The sequence below is a fragment of the Stenella coeruleoalba genome (assembly GCF_951394435.1).
Source record: "Stenella coeruleoalba genome assembly, chromosome: 4".
NCBI lineage: Eukaryota > Metazoa > Chordata > Mammalia > Artiodactyla > Delphinidae > Stenella > Stenella coeruleoalba.
This window is the reverse complement of record NC_137149.1, coordinates 63,195,777-63,214,799: the sequence shown is the minus strand read 5'-3', so window position 1 is coordinate 63,214,799 and position 19,023 is coordinate 63,195,777. Positions and strand designations below refer to the sequence as shown.

The following is a 19,023-nucleotide window of genomic DNA, read 5'->3' as shown; positions in this document are numbered from 1 at the left end:
CTTCCCTCTTCTTTTGCTCTCTTGTGATTTGATGATTATCTTTAGTGTTATGTTTGGGTTCCTTTTCTGTTTTTTGTATGAGAATCTATTATAGATTTTTGGTTAGTAGTTACCAAGAGGTATATATGACAACCTATAATATATGTAATTGTTTTAAGTTGATGATCTCTTATGTTTGCAGGTATTATAATAACCCTGCATTTTTACTATCCCCCAAATGTTTAATGCCTTTGACATCATATTTTACATTTTTTTGTTTTGTGTATCCCTTAACTACTTATTGTAGATATAGATGATTTTACTGCTTTTGTTTTTTAACCATCATAATATAAGTGGTTGATCTACTGTTTGCTTTCACCAATGGGATTTTTCCCTTTGTAACTTCATATTTCTAGTTGTGGTCTTTTTTTTCCACTTAGAGAAGTCCGTTTAATATTTCTTGTAAAGCCAGTTTAGTGGTTCTGAACTCTTAGCTTCTGCTTATCTGTAAAACTCTTTATATTTCCTACAAATCTGAATGATAGCCTTGCAGGATAGAGTGTTCTTGGTTGTAGGTTTTTTTCCTTTCATCATTTTGAATATATCCCTTCTGGCCTGCAAAGTTTCTGCTGAAAAGTCAGCTGAGAGTTTTATGGGAGTTTCCTTATATGTAACTAGTTGCTTTTCCCTTGCTGATTTTAAGATTCTCTTTATCTTTAATTTTTGCCATTTTAATTATAATGTGTCTTGGTGTGGACCACTTTGGGTTCATCTTATTTGGGACTTTATGTACTTCTTGAACCTGGATGTCTATTTCCTTTCCCAAGTTAGGAAATTTTTTAGCTATTATGTCTTCAAATAAATTGTCTGCACATTTCTCTCTTTCTCTTCTCCTGGGATCCCTATAATGCAAATATTAGTATGCTTGAAGTTGAAAAAAATTCCTTTTTCTGTTCAACTTGGATGATTTCCACTACTTTGTCTCCTACTTTGCTAATCTTTTTCTCCGTATCAATAAGGAATATTGTTGATTCCTTCTAGTGTGTTTTTTATTTCAGTTATTGTATTCTTTAGCTTTTCGGTTCTTCTTTATATTTTCTCTTTGTTAAACCTCTCACTGTGTTCATTTATTCTTCTGAGTTCATTGAGCATCTTTATGATCATTGCCCTGAATTCTTTATTGGGTAGATTGCTTATCTCAACTTCACTTAGTTCTTCTGGGATTTTGTCTTTTTCCTTTGTTTGGAACATATTCCTCTGTCTCCGGATTTTGCCCAGTTCTCTGTGTTTATTTATATGTATTTTTTAGGCCATTTACATTTCCCAGTCTTGGAGAAGTGGCCTTATGTAGGAGAAGTCTCATGGGGCCCAACAGAACACTCCTTCATGGTCACTGGAGCTATATGCTCTAGGGGTACTTCCTACTTGGCTGTGTGGGTCCTTCTGTTGTTTTGGGGCCAACTACTGTTTGCACTCTGGTAGGTGGGGCTGGCCCCTGGCTGGTTGGCTGCCAGGCTCTGCTTGTGTGGTGGCTGCTGGCCAGCTGGTGGAGCCAGGTCCTGGTGCAGCTGGCTGTGGGGCCTGCGGGGGCCTGGTGCTAGTGGCTGGCCTGCTAGTGGGTGGGTAAGCCCCTGATGCTAATAGGCTGGAGGGAGGACTCCAAAATGGCACTTTCCAGCACCTGTGTTCTTGTGGTAGAATGAGCTCCCAAGAATGGCTGCCACCAGCATCTACGTCCACAAGCAAGAATCTCAGGTGCTTCCCACGTCGCTGGGAGGCTCTCCAGGATCAGCCTGACCCAGGCTTCTTTCAAGCCTACTTCTGTGCTGAGACTTGGGGGGTGTGAAATTTTCAGCGGAGTCCCTGTTTCCTACAGCCCTCTGACTCTCCCATATGTAAACCTCTCTGGCCTTCAAAACCAAGTGTTCTGGGGGATCATGTTTCTGGTGCAGAACCCCTGGGCTAGGGAGCCCAAAGTGGGGCTCAAACCCCTTGGTCCTTGGAGAGAACCTTTGCAGTTGTAATTATGCTCCCATTTGTGGGCCACCTACCTGGAGGCATGGTCTTGACTGTGCCACGTCTCTGCTCCTCCTTCCCATCTAATTGTGCTTTCTTCTCTATATCTTTAGTTGTGAAAAATCTTTTCTGCTAGTCTTCAGGTTGTTCTCATTGATAGTTGACCTATAAATATCTGTAATTTTCATGTGCCCATGGAAGGATGTGAGCTCAAGATCTTCCTACTCTGCCATCTTGTCTACACCTCTGGCAGCTAATATTTTTAAATTGCTGAATTTAGCTACAGAATATCCAGTAATGATGAAAGATCTTTAGAAACAATTGGCTACATTTTGTTCGGTTTGACTTTTTTTTTAAAGACATAATTTACATATAATAAAATGGAAAGGTCTTAAGTGTTCAGTTTCATGAATTTTCACAGTTGTATGCACCTATCTATCACCCCATACAAGGTACAGATTGTCATCACTCTCAGGAAGATTCCTTCTGCTCTTTCCAATCAACTCTCCTTCCAACCCCAAGGCAACTTTCTGGCCTAGCTCACCGTAGTTTAGTTTTGTCTCTTCTTATACTTTGTATTTTTTTTTAAATATATTTATTTATTTGGCTGCACCAGGTCTTAGTTGCGGCATGCGGGATCTACTGCCCTGACCAGAGGATTGAACCCAGGCCCCCTACACTGGGAGCATGGAGTCTTAACCACTGGATCACCAGTGAAGTCCCTTATACTTTGTATAAATGGAATAATCACAAAGTATCTACTTTTGGTCTGGCTTCTTCAGCTTAGTATAATGTTTCTGAGATTAATCCATGTTATTGAGTGTATCAGTAGTTCCCTTCTGTTTATTGCCAAGTAGCCCATTGTCCAAATACACTACAATTGTCCTTTCAACCACTGGGTTGTTTCCAGTTTTTGGCTATTATAAAAATGCGGTTATGAACATTCTTCTACAGATCTTTGAATAAATATATATCTTCATTTCATTGGATAACCATCTAGTAGTGAAATAACTGAGTATATTTAATTTTATAAGAAATCACCAAATGCTTCTCCAGAGGAGTTGTACTCACTATAACTCATGGTAAAATTTATCTTCTCTGGTTTATATCTAATATATTGGACCAATAACACTTAGAATATATATATTGTCTGAAATAATCCATGCTTCCTTAGAGTTCCCTGACAACTGATTAACAGAGGAATAACCTAGGTATTGGGAAAATATGACATAAAGTAGTTTCTGGAGCTCCTGTTGTGGGCCAAACAATGAAGATTTTATTATAAATTATCACTTACTTTTGAAGTTCAACAGATAGATGAGACTTCTGTTCTTGCAGTCATACTTTAAAAAATACTTCTGGCACAAAATATCTAAAAATACAAGATTAAACATATTAAAAACTTTAAAAATACATAGTTGAACTGATAAGAAAATTAAAAAACTCCTTAAAGTTGGAAAATGACTAGAAATTACAAATCTAGGTGGATAAGCAAGAGTGAAGAAATTGGTCACCTCAGGAGCATCTACCAATTCCTGGTGGCTAGAGTCTCAGTTTCATTGGGCCATGCATGGGCAGGACATGTAAGTCTGGGACCCAAAAGATGATATGCTCCATGAAAGAGTAATCAAGGAAAATAACCTGTTGGTTTGTAAGTAAATTTTGTAAGGAAAAAATTCCTTTGAGAGTCTGTGAACACAAGATGGTCATAATTTGGATACCGAGGGTCATTGTCTATGAGGTGTGAAAAGCCCAATCCAAAAATTTAATTTAAAGTGATTTTGGATTAATGGTGTCATTAGACATCAAGTAGAGGCAAACACAATCCTCTCTGGAGGAAAATACCTTCAAACCAGATCTCAGATATTCCTGAATAAAATTCTAAGGAACATGTGCTACTATCAAAAATCATAAAACATATTAAGACTCCAGTTGACAAGAGTCAACAGAAACAACGAATATAATCGGATCTTTAAAGAATTCAGATATCAGAATTATGAGATATAAAATATAAAATAAGTATTTAATTTGTTTCAATACATTAAAAATGGTATCAAAATGTATGATTAAGAAACAAGATTATTAAATATAACCAGGCAGATTTGAAAAAGAACCCTACTAGAAATTCTAATTATGAAAATATAATAATTTGAAGTAGAAACACAAGGAATGCAATAAATAGATTAGATGCAACTGAATAATGAATTAATGAAGTGGATTGTAGATGTAAGGAAATTACTTAGAACACATTTCAGAGAACCAAAGAAATAGAAAATGTGAAACAGAGTTGAATTAGAAATAGCTCTCCATGGGAGAACAAAGGGAGATATTTCTAATTAAACCTATGAAAGGAAAGAAGAGACAGAATGGGGAAAATGTTTGTAGAGATGTGGCTGATAATTTTACAGAAGCATTGAAGGACTCAAATCCTCAGATTCAGGAAACCCAATAAATTCTAGATAGAATAAATAAAAAGAAATTCTGTAGAACATGAAACCTAAAGAGATCTTAAAAATAACCAGAGATAAAGGCAGATTGTCTTCAAAGGAACAATAGTTAGGCTGAGAACTCACTTCTTGAAAGCAACAATGAAAATCAGAAGGCAATGGAATAATGTCTGCTAAGTGCTGGGGAAAATTATTGTCAATCTAGAATTGGTGAGATATATATCTTCAGATGAACAAAAACAGGGAGTGTATAATCAGCAGATCCTCAGTAAAGGAACTGCTAGAGAATTAATTTCAGGAGAAAGAATATAATCCCAAGAGAAAAGACAGAGATGAAAGAAGAAGTGGCAGGAAAAGAACCCTCAAAAACAATTATAAACATATGAGTAAATCCAAATAAATCTTGAAAATATTACTGTATAAAACAAAATTAACTACTAATTTGTGTGTTAATGAAAAAACAAGGTAGAACTAAAATATTGTACAAAAATAGCATTTAAGTCAGGAAGGATGTGATCAGAGTTAAAGTATTCTAAGATCCTTATATTGTTTGAAAGAGGGTAACATTATTGATTGGCTTTAGACTTGTTAAGGATGCCTGTTAAAAATTACTAAAATAATAGAAATATAGTGTCTAACCTGCAAATAACTAAAGGGAAAAACAATGGAATTTAAAAAATCATTAAATCAATAGATAGCAAGAAAGGTAATAGGGAAAGTGGTAAAAATAGAAAGCACTAAATAATATGATGGAGTTAAATCCAAATATATCAATGATCTCAGTAAATGTAAGTAGGTAAATCTATCCAGGTAAAGACACAAAAAATTATCAGGTTGAATTTAAAAAATTTCAGCAATATGACATTTAAACGAGACGCATCTAAAGCATTAGAATATGAGAAAGATAAAAATAAAAGGATGAGGCTTCCCTGGTGGCGCAGTGGTTGAGAGTCCACTTGCCGATGCAAGGGACACGGGTTCGTGCCCCAGTCCGGGAAGATCCCACACGCCGCGGAGCGACTGGGCCCGTGAGCCATGGCTACTGAGCCTGCGCGTCTGGAGCCTGTGCTCTGCAACGGGAGAGGCCACAACAGTGAGAGGCCCATGTATGGCAAAAAAAAAAAAATAATAATAAAATAAAATAAAATAAAAGGATGAGAAAAATATAAGGTGCAAATAGTAACTGAAGAAAGCATGTATCACTGTCTTAATATAAGATTTTAAGATCAAAGTCATTATTAGCAATAAAGAAGATCAGTATGTATGGAAAAGAGTTCACTTCACAAAAATATCTATCAGTTCTAAATTTGTATGCCCCTAATGAGATAGCTTAAAAGAGACATTTATAAATTCATTATTAGAGTGGGAGGTTTTAAACATGATCCTCCAATATAAAATATAATCAGACAGATAATAAGAATACAGATGATTCAAATAATTTATATAACTTGTTTTATCTAATGACATATTTAGAATACTTAACTCAACATCTGGAAATACATATTATTTTGGCACACTTATGAAATATTAATACAAATTCACCACATACTAGGTTATGAAAGTAAGCCTTAATAAATTTCAAACAATCTTTAATATATATCTGACTAAATGCAATTAAGCTAGAATCTAGTAACAAAAAGCAAACTAAAAACAAACACTGTATTTGGAAATGTAAAAATAAGCCATGGATGAGAAGAAATCATAATGGAAATTAGAAAATGGTAAAAATTAATGATAATAAAATAACATCTATTAAAACTTGTGGGATATTATAAAAATGGCAGATATTTAGAAGAAAATTTATAGCTTTAAGTACTTATACGTAAGATGTCAGAAGAAAGACAGTGAGATAAACCCAAGGAAAATAGAAGGCAGGAAATAATAAAGACGAAAGCAAAAGTCAATGAAATTAAAAGATACAATAGAAAGGATCAATAAAGTCAAAAGTTGGTTCTTTGGAAAGACTAATTAAATGGACACACTTCTGGAATGACTGATGTATTAGTTTCTTATGGCCACTGTACAAATGACCGCAAACAGTAGCTTCAAACAGCACAAATATATTATCTTACAGCCTGTAAGAAGTCCCACAGAGTTTTCACTGAGCTAAAATCAAGGTGTTAGTAGGGTTACATTCATTTCAGAGGCTCTAGGAAAGAATACATTTATTTTCTTGTCTTTTCCAGCTTCTGGAAGCTGTCTGCTTTCCTTGGCTAGTGGCTTCCTTCCATCTTCAAAGCCTGTTGAGTTTTTCTCCCATCTGACACATGTATGATTACATTACGCCCACCCAGATAATCCAGGACAATTTCCTTATTTTAAGAACAGTTCATTAGCAACTTGAATTCCATCTTTTGCCTTAATTCCTCTTTGCCATATAATATAACATATTCACAGGTTCTGGGAATTAGGATACGGACATCTTAGGGAGGCCATTATTCTGCCTACTAAAACTGAATAATCAAAAGAGAGAAGGCACAAGTAACAAATGTTAGGAATGAAAAAGGGACATAGAAATTTAAAATATAATGAGATTATTATGAATAACTTTAAGTCAATAAAGTTAAAATATAAAGACACATTTCTAGAAAAATATAACTTACCAAAACTTACTTGGGAAGAAATGGAAAACCCAAGAATCATACAGCAATAAAGAAAATTGAACCAGTGGTTTAATTTTCCTGGAAAAGCACTAGGTTCAGATGGTTTTATATGCAAGTTCTGCCAAACTTTCAAGAAATGGATTGAACAGATAAATGCAATTTTATTTTTATTTTATTTATTTATTTATTTTAACATCTTTATTGGAGTATAATTGCTTTACATTGTTGTGTTAGCTTTTGCTGTATAACAAAGTGAATCAGCTATACATATACATATATCCCCATATCCCCTCCCTCTTGCATCTCCCTCCCACTGTCCGTATCCCACCCCTCTAGGTGGTCACAAAGCACCGAGCTGATCTCCCCATGCAATGCATAAATGCAATTTTATAATAAACCTTTTTAGAAAATAGAAAAAGGGGAACATGTTCCAATTTATTTTTAAGGCTAGTATATCTTAGTATCCAAACCCAACAAAGACAAAAAGGAAAACTTTACAGGCCAATCTCATTTATAAATATAGGTAAAAAACATTTAAACAAAACATTAAGAATCTGATGGCAGCAATGTATAAAAATGATCAAATTTGATTTATTCCTGGAATGCAAGATTGAGCATTAGAAAATCTAATAATGTAATTCACTGTATTAACTGATTAAAGAAGAAAGACTATATAATCATCTCAATAGTTGTTGAAAGAGCATTCAATTATATTCAACAGCCCTTATAATTAAAAACTCTTAGCAAACTAGGAATAGAAGAGACCTTCCTTAAAGTGAAACAGGATATCTAAAAATGATTATACATCACTCTCAGCGTTGAACATCATAAGCATGCAGGAGCAAGCAAGGATGTCTGCTCTCAACACCTCTATTTATCATGGTGCTGGAAGTCCTAGTCAGTGCATTAAGACAAGCAAAAGAAATAAAAGGTATAAGAATTGAAAAGCAAGATATAAAGGTGTCATTATCTGCAGTCAACATGCATATCTGCATAGAAAACTCAAAAGATTTATAGGAAAAATTAAAATTAATAAGGAAGTGTACAAGTGGTAAAAAATAAAATTGATATCCAAGAGTCAACTGTATTTCCATGTACCACTAATAAACAGAAAACATATTTCTTGAAAGATACTATTGGCAATAGCAACAAAAAATAAGGTAGCCAGGAGGAAATCTAACAAAAGATATATGGGACCATAATGGTGAAAATTTGGAAGCTTTATTAAAAAATATCAAAGAATACCTATATAAATAGAGAGAAAAAAAAGGAAGAAAAGAGTGATAGGAGAAACTCAGTAGCATATCTTTTTTCTCCAACTGATTTTGAGATTCAAGTCAGAATCACAACTGGGTTCTTCACTGAACTTAGTAAGCTGATTCTAAAATGTATTGGAAAGAGCAAAGGGTCAAGAATCGCTAAGATGTTCCTAAAGAAAATGAACAAGGTGAGGGGATTTTTCCTGTCAGATATAAGAGCTTTACAGAGCAAAAGTAATTAAGTCAGTAAGATATCTTTGCCAAGATAGAAAAATGGACTGATGGAACAAAATTGAGAAACCGGAAACACAGTCATACATACATGGATACTTTGATAGATTATAGAGATGTCATTACAGATAGTGGGGACTACTTAATAATTGGTAGTACAATTGATTATCACATGTGGGAGAAATTAATCTGGTTTCCTACTTCATACTGTACACAGTATCAGATAGATTAAGAACTTAAACATAAAAGGCAACACTTCAAAACTTTTAGAAGACCATGTGGGTGATGATGTTTTTAAAGGAGAAGGATTCTTTTTTTATAAATTTATTTACTTATTTATTTTATTTTTGGCTGCGTTGGGTCTTCGTTGCTTCGCGCGGGTTTTTCTCTAGTTGTGGCGAGTGGGGGATACTCTTTGTTGTGGTGTGCAGACTTCTTACCTCAGTGGCTTCTCTAGTTGCAGAGCACGGGCTCTAGATGCGCGGGCTTCTGTAGTTGTGGCACGCAGGCTCAGTAGCTGTGGCTCATGGGCTCTAGAGTGCAGGCTCAATAGTTGTGGCGCATGGGCTTAGCTCCTCTGAGGCATGTGGGATCTTCCCGGACCAGGGCTGGAACCCATCTCCCCTGCATTAGCAGGCGATTCCTAACCACTGTGCCACCAGGGAAGCCCAGGAGAAGCATTTCTTAAACAAGACACTAAGCACAAATTGTAAAGAAAATGATTGATAAATTCAATACATTCAAGTTAAGAGCTTCCTTTAACTAAAAGATCATAAAGAAAATGAATGGACAAGGTACAAACTGTGAGAAGATATCTTAATAAAAAATGTAAAGAACTTCTTAAAATTTTTAAAAGGAAAGTTAAAAACTCCTAAACATTAATAAGAAAAAGACAAACAACCTACCACAAAAATGGAAAAATAGAAAAAGTAGGGAAAACCAGGAAAATACACTTTTAAACCATGATGAGGTTCTATTTAACATTCACTGAATTGTCAAAACTTGAAAAGTGCTGGCCAAGATATGTGTCAATGGGAAACCTTTATACACTGCAGGTGGTAGATTATATTGGTCCAACTGCTTTGTACAATGATTTGGCATTTTCTAGTAAAATCAAAGGTGTGCATACTGAATACCCAGCAATTTCATTCAATATGTATGCTAGAGAAACTTCTGTATTTGTGTACCAGGAGACATGTTCATGAATATTCATAGTAGCGCTATTTTAAAATAAGCTTTATTGAGATATAATTTATATATAATAAAATGCTGCCGTTTTTAAGTATAAAGTTTGAGGTTTGACAAATGTTTGCAGCAATGTAACTGTCAACACAATCAAGATATACAACTTTCCAATACCTCCAAAATGTCCCTCTTTCTCCTTTGCAGAACCCTTCTCCCACTATCAATATAGTTTTCCATTTTCTAGAACTTCATATGAATGGAATCACATTAGTATCTAGTCACTTGTGTTTGGCTTCTTTCCTTTGGGATAATGCATTTGAGATTCATCGTGTTGTTGTTTGTATCAGCATTTTCTTCCTTTTTGTTGCTGAGTAGTATTTCATTCTATGGATATGTCAGGAATTGTTTATATATTCACTAGTTGTTGGACTTTTGGATTGTTTCCAGTTCTTAGCTATTATAAATTTTAAAGGTGCCATGAAAATTCATGTACAGGTATTTGTGTGGACATATGTTTTTATTTCTCTTTTGTAAACTCCTAGGAGTAGAATTGTTGGGTCACGTGCTAAGTATATGTTTAACTTAAAGAAAATAAAAATGTTTTCCAAAGTGGTTGTACTATTTTACATTCCTACCAACAATGTATGAGAGTTATGGTACACAGCAATATTATCCAGAACAGCAAAAATAGAAACAACCCAAATGCTCACTGTCAGAAGAATAGATACATAAATTGTAGTATATTCATTCAAAACGTACCGCAAATAATTAACTACAGCCATGTGTAGCAACACGACTAAAACATAATCTGCAAAAAAATCAAGTCATAGATGAATACCTACAATATAGTCCATATATATGTATACAGTATGCTAATGCAATAAAATTCAATGTGGTGCTTAACCTCTGTGAAAGAAGGAGTATGTAGGGGCAGGGAGGGATAGGGTGCTTCAGAGATGTTGCTAATATTCTATTTCTTAACCTGTGTGATAGATACATGGGTGTTCGTTTATTTTTATTATTCTTTAACTGGAATAATACATTTTATATAGGCTTGTATATGATATATGTTTACAATAAAAGTTAAAAAAGAAAATAAAGACAGTTTAACCTTACTCTTTGCTTTTCTTTAAAAACAAAAAATCATTGACTTGGGCATTTGTCCTACACTGTAAATTACTTTCCTAATTCTAGTTAGTATTCTATATCCTTATCTTGAAAGATTGCAGTCTTAGTACTGGAGTAATTCTGGAATGCATTTCTATCTCTGGGAGTGAGAATTTAGATGTCTGACTCTCAGAAATATTAATGGCAGTAGTTAAATTCATTTATCCTTGTTTATGAAGATGAGAATACAGCCCACCTGATAACAAAAATGATTGAGTAGAATTCATTTATTTCTTAAAATTATACTGGGGAAGGATATGTCCTGTATTTCTTTCTTTCCTAATTGAATTATTTAAAACTAAGATTTAAAAACCAACATAAAATGACCTCATAGCCAAATGCAACGGATATGTCTCAACAATTCTAGAAAGCCAAGTTTGTCACTTATTGGATAAGAAGACTGCAATATTGACAGTAAACATTTCTCTATGACAGTAAAAATTTCTCTATCTCCCTTCTAGGTCATAACATAAGAATATAAATTCAAGAAGTTGAAAATTTCATAAGATGAAAAATGCCAGTGAGGAAAATGGAAAGATGGCAAGAAATAATTTTTTCATGTGTTTAGTAATACAAAAAATCTACAGATTATAGATTTCTATCAAATGATACATTCCTATCTTCTTTTTGAGACATTATTATTGAAGACAATTTTTAAAAAAATAGTTTTAATTTGATTACAACTTTGTTTACAAATATATTGAGACATTACAAAATTGTGTATTTGATTAAAATACAATCTCTACCTCCCAAAACTTTTATAGCAACTCAAGTATGAAATGTGTTTATAGCTGGAAATTACATGTGAATTATTACAGAATTTCAAATGTAGAGGGCTGGTAAATGAACCTTTAATTTGTTAAGTAATAAAAATATCATCAGTAACGAAACAATTATGAAATTACTATCAAAGTACAAATTCAACAAGTAAAAAATGTGCTTTAATATAAATCAATAGCTTGATTTTCTTTTACGTTTGAATCAAGATGTATGACTAGGAGTAATCATTCTTAAAAATGAAGAAATTCTTTCATTGTGCTCCACATTATTTAGAAAATTTTAAAAATATATTTTGCCCCATGTGATTATGAGAAATGGCAAAGAAAGCCACATAAATGTGGAACTGAGCGTGTCAGCTATTTTCTCATGCTAGTAAATGACTGTCAAATTGAGAATATCTGAAAGAGCGGTTACCTATTCCTTAGTTTATCATTACTGCTACATAGGGATTCCCAATTTTCATATAGTGAGCTTTAATTACTCATGTGGATTAAATCTTACATAATCTCATCTTAAATAAAGGATGAATTTAAAATTTTTACTTTGGAATATGGGTTTGCATTTTAATAATATACATTTGAACAATTTTCAAAAATATTTTCATATATATCACTTGATGCTACTATAACCCCACAAGGTTAGCAGGATCTTGTTATTATCTCTATTTTGCTAATGAGAAAATGAGACTTGTGGAGACAAAGTAAATTATTCAGGTATCTTGTCTAATAACAGCTTCAGCACTAAAGTCTTTGTCTTTTGCTTTGAACTCAGTCTTCCTTCTATTATGCCATTATTTCCAAATCTGATACTTGTCTTCACACCAAAATAAAAATTATGATGTTATCCTATTAAATTTCAAGTAGGTTGAATAATGGTCATCCAAATATATCAGGTGTTAATCCCTGGGAACCTATAAATGTTACCTTATAGGGAAAAAGGGTCTCTATACATGTGATTAAGTTAAGAATCTTGAGATGGGGAGATTATCCTGAGCCTTATCCCAGTGGAACCTAAATCTAATCACAAGTGTCCATATAAGAGAGAGGCAGAGGGAGATTTGACACAGACAGAAGAGTAGAAGATGGAGATACAGAGGAGAAAGTAATGTGACCATGGAAGCAGAGATTGGAGTGATGTGGTCACAAGCCAAGGAATGCCAACAGTCCCCAAAATCCCTCTTCAGAGGGATTGTGGTCTTGGGAATGCTTCGATTTCAGACCAGTAACACTGGCATTGAACTTCTGGCCTTCAGGACTGTAAAAGAATAAATTTCTCTTGTTTTAAGCCACCAAGATTGTAGCAGTTTGTTACAGCAGCCCTCAGAAACTAATACAGAGATACTGTTCAAGTTGTCCATTCCCTGTTCAACTCCATGCAATTCACTTGAACCTCTATTTGGGAACAGATGGATTCAGAGGAAACTGAGGTTTGTCCATTAAAATTTTCCTAGAAAAGAGAATGGTTACAATGCTAGGGTTTCAAAGAACTTCTCAGCAGGACTTCTCTTCTCTGAAAATTAATAGGGAATGTTGACAAATTTTTAAAAAAATATTTAAATGGACTAGATATTGTTAATTCATGTGAAAACAAAGTCTTGTCAGTGATAAACTGAAATGTACTGAATCTGCCTAAGAAAAACTGAGAGCTTATTGTGTATTCATTTGAATGCGCAAAACTCAAAATTTTACAGTAAAGAAAGTTGTTTTTTGTTTTGTTTTGTTTTTTCCTTTATAGGAAACACGTTGGAGCTATCATGCCTGGAAGTATGTTTACAACCTAATTTCACCTATTCATTCTCCTCTTTAAATTTTTCTTTCGTGACTTTTCTGCAACCAATAAAAGAAACTCAGACTATTATGGGAATCTTTCTAAATCACTCCAGTTTTCAAAACTTCACCAGGATTTGCCAAGACATCACAAGTGAATTTAAAATGTGCTCCTCATGTTTGGCTTGTGAGTCCAAAGGAAACATGGATTTTATTTCTCAGGAACAAACATCAAAAGGTAAATGCAAAAGAAAAGTGAGAATTAAAATTATCAAGGATAAATAACCTCATGCTGTTAAAAAAGTATTAATAATACATCCCAATGTTAAGTCTAGTAGCCCTGGAACACTCAGCCGCGTGGTGCTTAATGAGTGACTTACAGGCTTTGAGATAGGATAATAACTTGTTCTTGGTTTACTTTATCAAAATATCTATGCTTAAAATACATCAAAATGCCACTAATCCATGTACATTTAATGGTTAAAGTATTATTTAGCAAGCTCTCTTCAAAAGTACTGAAAAAATTCTAAGTAAACTTGCAGGTTCTCATATAAAATCACACTTTGATTCCCCAAGGAGTCATTGAATCCTTGATACATCCTTATAAATAAAAAAAATTTGGATATAGACATGCACACATAGGGAGAATGCCATGTGAAGATGAAAGCAGAGATCAGGGTGATGCTTCTATTAGACAAGGAACACTAAAGACTGCCAGCAAACCACCAGAAGCTAGAAGGGAAGCATGGGAGACATTGTTCCTCACAGCCCTCAGAAGGAAGGAACCTTGTCAACACCTTAATCTTGAAAGTGTAGCCTCCAGCACTGTGAGACAATAAATTTCTGTTGTTTAAGCCACCCATTTTGTGGTACTTTGTTATGACAACCCTAGCAAACTAGTATAATGTGGGATGGGAAATATTGTTGTGGCCATTTTGGAAAATAAAATCTGCCCCACAAGTCATCAGGAAAATGTTTGCTTTTTCTTTGAGATGCTCCAATTTTATTTCAAACTCACCTAGTTTTCACTCTCTTAAAAAATGTAAGCACTGTAATTGTTATTTTTAGTGCTGGTAACTTCTTGTTTCTACTCTTTTTTGTTGTATAGGAAGGAGGGGATTTAGTTTTGAGTTGTATGTGTTTTCTTACTATGTACTACTATTTTTTGTGAATAACATTTTCTTAATCTCTTTCTAGTTCTTATCATGAGAGGATCAACGGAAGTGAAGGCAAATGATTTTCATTCACCTTGTCAACATTTTAACTTCACTGTAACTCCTGTGGTTGACCACTTGGAGCAATGTAACATTACCTGTAATCTAAAAACACACACTAGAAGGTCAGCAATTGAAGAGGAAGATCCAAACAAGGAAACAGATATAAACCATACTTGTAGAATTATGGAACACCCGACTAATTGTATAAATATTTCTTTGCACCTAGAAATGGATGTAAAATGTAAGTTTTTAAGGAAATTGGAGGGAAAAGGAGAATGGAATATAGACACAAAGTTAAGTAAGGACTATCACATTAACTGCATTGAAAGTTGAATAGTTGAAGAATTTTATTGATGAAATAGCAACACTGGAAAGAATGTTAGCCCTTTATCTGTTTATTTTTCTTTCAAAATGTGCTTTTTGTGGAACCCAGCTGTACTCAGAGGTGAAGGAGATGTCTATGGGTTGTGATCTGAGGGGCATTAGAAAGACCCTCTGCCCCAGAATAACTTCTGGGAATGCCTATTAGCTGTGCTTGAGGTAACACTATCACATTTGTGTATTAAAGGATGATATTTCTTTTTAAATGTAAATATACATATACATTGTGATGTGCTATTAAATTTTGAATTGATTTAACATGTCCTCTCTTAGAGCTGAGAAACAGACCTGAATTAAAGGGATTTTTGATATATTGCTGTGAAGTTAGGTGGGGTACAGATTAAGCATTTTGAGGCACTGGATGACTCTGAGGGAAAGGTAGGAGTCTGAAATATAAAACTTACATATATCTTAATTCTGCTTAAGGTTGATTAACACTCTAGTCACCCTATTCTAAATTAACACAGTTGATCCTCACTACTAAGCAGGGTACCCTCACTTGACCCATATACTCTACTCTTGAAGAGCATTTTATGATACAACCATTTAATGAGTGCCTGCTGTATGCCAATCAGTGTGCCAGGCACTGGAGACACAGAGATAGATGTATGTAAAACAATGGAGTCAGTGCAATCAGTGGGACAGGTGCTAGGGCAGAGTAACTTGCTGTGTTTTCTGAGGTTCCAGACATAGGGAAGCCTTTCAGATTGCCTTAGAATGAGTTTCTAAAGCTTTAATTCTATTAGAGGTAATTATTTTAAAATGTTATATTTATTTTAAAGCAAATGCAAATATATAATATGCATGCATTTTTAAAGTGAAATATAAGACTTCAAATAAATTTCTCCTGTGAGTTAGTTTGCCCAAGGCCCTACAGTCTCTGCAGTTAGGGGGGTATTTCAAGGTGTGTGTATGTGTAGGGGGTATGGGAGAGGATCTGAGAAGCTGAACAGAGGGGTTAATTCCCTCTGGCTCAGGAATGAGGTTGGAGGTTTTGAAAAGACCACATAGAGAAGGAGACGATGATGAAATCTGAAAGATAAAGAGGTTTGGATTATAGATATTTAAAACTTATATTTGTTTCAATGTCCATTTATGTATCTATCTAACTGCTTTTTATGTTTTCTAAAACATGAAGGAAAAATAAGCATTACCATGTTCCTTATTTTGAGAATTAATTTTTGTGTTAATGGAAAAAATCATAAATGCCAAAGTGAAGTAGTAATTGACAGCTTTTATGGGTCCATAAATCAGAAGGATAACAGAGGTGTACAAATATGTAGTCTTTTTTAACCTAATTTTTATTGGAGTATGGTTGCTTTATAATGTTGTGCTAGTTTCTGCTGTACAGCAAAGTGAACCAGCTATACGTGTACACATATCCCCTCTTTTTTGGATTTCCTTCCCATTTACGTTACCACAGAGTACTGAGTAGAGTTCCCTGTGCTATACAGTAGGTTCTAATTAGTTATCTATTTTATACATAGTAGTGCAAATATAGAGTCTTGTATTTGGGGAAAAGTATACCTATTTTGCCATGTGTAGAAGATTAAAAATTTATTCATATTTTACTCTGCTGTCCAAAGACTAATTTGATCTCCCTTAAAAGTCCTATCTACTGGAGAGCGGCGGAGGGGGACTAAATTTAGTCCAGTCTGGTAAATTTACTCAGAAAAAATAATTTAATCTACCTCTTTAGATTTTTTTTTAGACTCCTGTCCATTTCCCCTTGTTCCTCTCCAAGACGGCTACAGGGACGGGGAGTAGGGGGACAGCATAGGATGTAGGGAGATACGCTCATCTGTGTTCTCACTGGTGCTTTGGTGGGTGTTCTGGCTGGCTTGGCCCGAGCTGTGTACATTCTGCTATTGTAATATAAAGTTGGTGAATGCATGGTCCTTTTTTCATAGCTTGATCAGTGCCCCATGATACCTTGGTATTGGGTCCACCTTGACTCTTGCTGGCACTGCACATTCTCTATGCCAGTTAACTGCATGCTTTTATTTTGCTGAGTGAGGTATGCAAGTCTAAATAGTATGGAATGATGTTAGGAAGGCCGAGTGCTGCCATTCCAGTCAACCTCTACCTTCTCCATTCAGTGTCTTCTCTAAATAAATGTTCACTGCCTATTTAATGTACATCTGCTTATGGAGTGGGGGACCTGTAAAAGGGGTACCCAGATCATGAGCCCCCAAACAGCAGTCATCTAAGGGTATTCAGAAGTTATATATCCTGCTAAGTTGAATAAGTACTAGCTGTGTTTTGCATACAAGGAAGAGAGTACATAGGGTGGCTTAGAAAGTCAGTAGACAATTGTGTTTTGGACATAATGAAGTCAACCTCCTTTAAGTCACTGATTCCTGGGTCTGCTGGCCAGTGTGTGTTTATGGGACGAAAGAATATCGTGCTAAGCTATTGCTGATGGTGACTCTACTTCCATATTGCCTCACTGTCATTTGAATGAGCGATTTTTTACCTGTATCCTTATTAAATTCAGGCGAGAGTAACTGTATGTTTAACTAATGCATGCACTTGATCTGATCATTGCCATGCAAGCCCCTGTGGAAAGAACGTATGATTAATCATCTACCCTGGTCTCTTGTATGCCTCAATCCAACCTCTTTCTTTGCCTTTCCCTTTCTTCCCCATCCTCATCTTACACACTGTATCTTTGTTGATTTGAGGATACAGTTTTTGGCTGCTTGGTCCAGGGCCAAATTGTTAATCACAAATGGCTCTGATTCTGGCACTCTGCTTGTTGTGGTCTTAACCTAGTGATAGCAATGATAGCAAAACTAACATCAATATAACTTGGAAGTGAAATTAATCCTAGAATTATGAAACTAAATGGATCCCTGGAAACCACTTGGTCATGTTTCTTCATTTAACACGTTAGGAAAGAACTCAGGAAAGCAAGTGACCTTGTAACAGTGATGGTTATATATTCAACTTTTCAGTTATGGGCAGAATATACAGTAGAAGCCAGCTACATCACCATATTGCCTCTTATCTGCTGCATCATTTTACCGTATTTTTATAGTACATTTTTTTTTGCAGATTTTATTTGTTCCATGAAGATCACTTGGTATGTTCTGGTTCTATTAGTTTTTATATTTTTGCTCATCTTCATTATCCACAAAATACTTGAAGCCCACAGGAGAGTGCAGAAGTGGCAGGGTAAGTATTGAAAAATAAATCCATCTTTTGGGAGAATTCATCTAGTATCAAGGTACTCCTAATCTTATCTGTAGGTTCAATTTCTTTTTCTAGTTCAATTTACCACTAACTGAGCACCTACTGTGTGTAAGTGGTGATTCTAGGTAACCCAAGGAACATAAGCATAAGTAAGACATAGTGCCAGCACTCAGGGATTTTCATGTATCTTTCTCCAGCCCAGACAAGTGAATAGAAGGGGAAGAAAGGCTGTGGGAACTGGAAGGAGTTGGTGGACTGGAGGTTGAGCAGAGCTTGGTGGAAGTGAAGGCAGAAGAGGGGTAGAGGAATAGGGAGTGGTGATAAAGAATTTCGGAGTTGGAGTTCTTGAGCTCTAGGCTCTAGGTGATGAGCAGGAGTCAATCTTTAATAAGTGTGGGGGGACAGTAGATTTTTGACTGTGAAGCACTAAAATGTGTAGTTGGAAATCAGGAAGTAGGGATGATATTAAAAAAGAATTAACCAGCATAACACGGGCATCCACCTATCAGAATGGACATTGACTGTCAACTACTATCGTGGTCTTATGGTGTGTACCCATGTATATACTGGCCCTACTGGTGTGTGAGCATGTATACATGACCCTTCTGGTGTGCACCCATGCACATACTGGCTGAATATCAGACCTGATGGACAGTTTATAATATGAGTAGTTGGTCTCTTAAAGACAGGATAAAACGTGTCATTATAAGACTAGGCTTTGGGGCTTCCCTGGTGGTGCAGTGGCTGAGAGTCTGCCTGCCGATGCAGGGGACACAGGTTCGTGCCCCGGTCCGGGA

At 35.2% G+C, this 19,023-nt stretch overlaps 1 protein-coding gene across 1 annotated transcript in view; it reads left to right on the top strand.

The window, feature by feature from the left end:
- The window catches only part of TMEM156 (transmembrane protein 156), a gene marked incomplete at its 5' end in the record, with an annotated part of 49,378 nt that overhangs the window by 9,623 nt on the left and 20,732 nt on the right, over positions 1-19,023 (top strand). Inside the window, 3 exons of the mRNA XM_079919583.1 lie at positions 13,402-13,671; positions 14,631-14,891; positions 18,089-18,208. Of these exons, the coding sequence (XP_079775709.1) occupies positions 13,402-13,671; positions 14,631-14,891; positions 18,089-18,208 (651 nt within the window). The remainder of the gene's footprint in view (positions 1-13,401; positions 13,672-14,630; positions 14,892-18,088; positions 18,209-19,023) is intronic.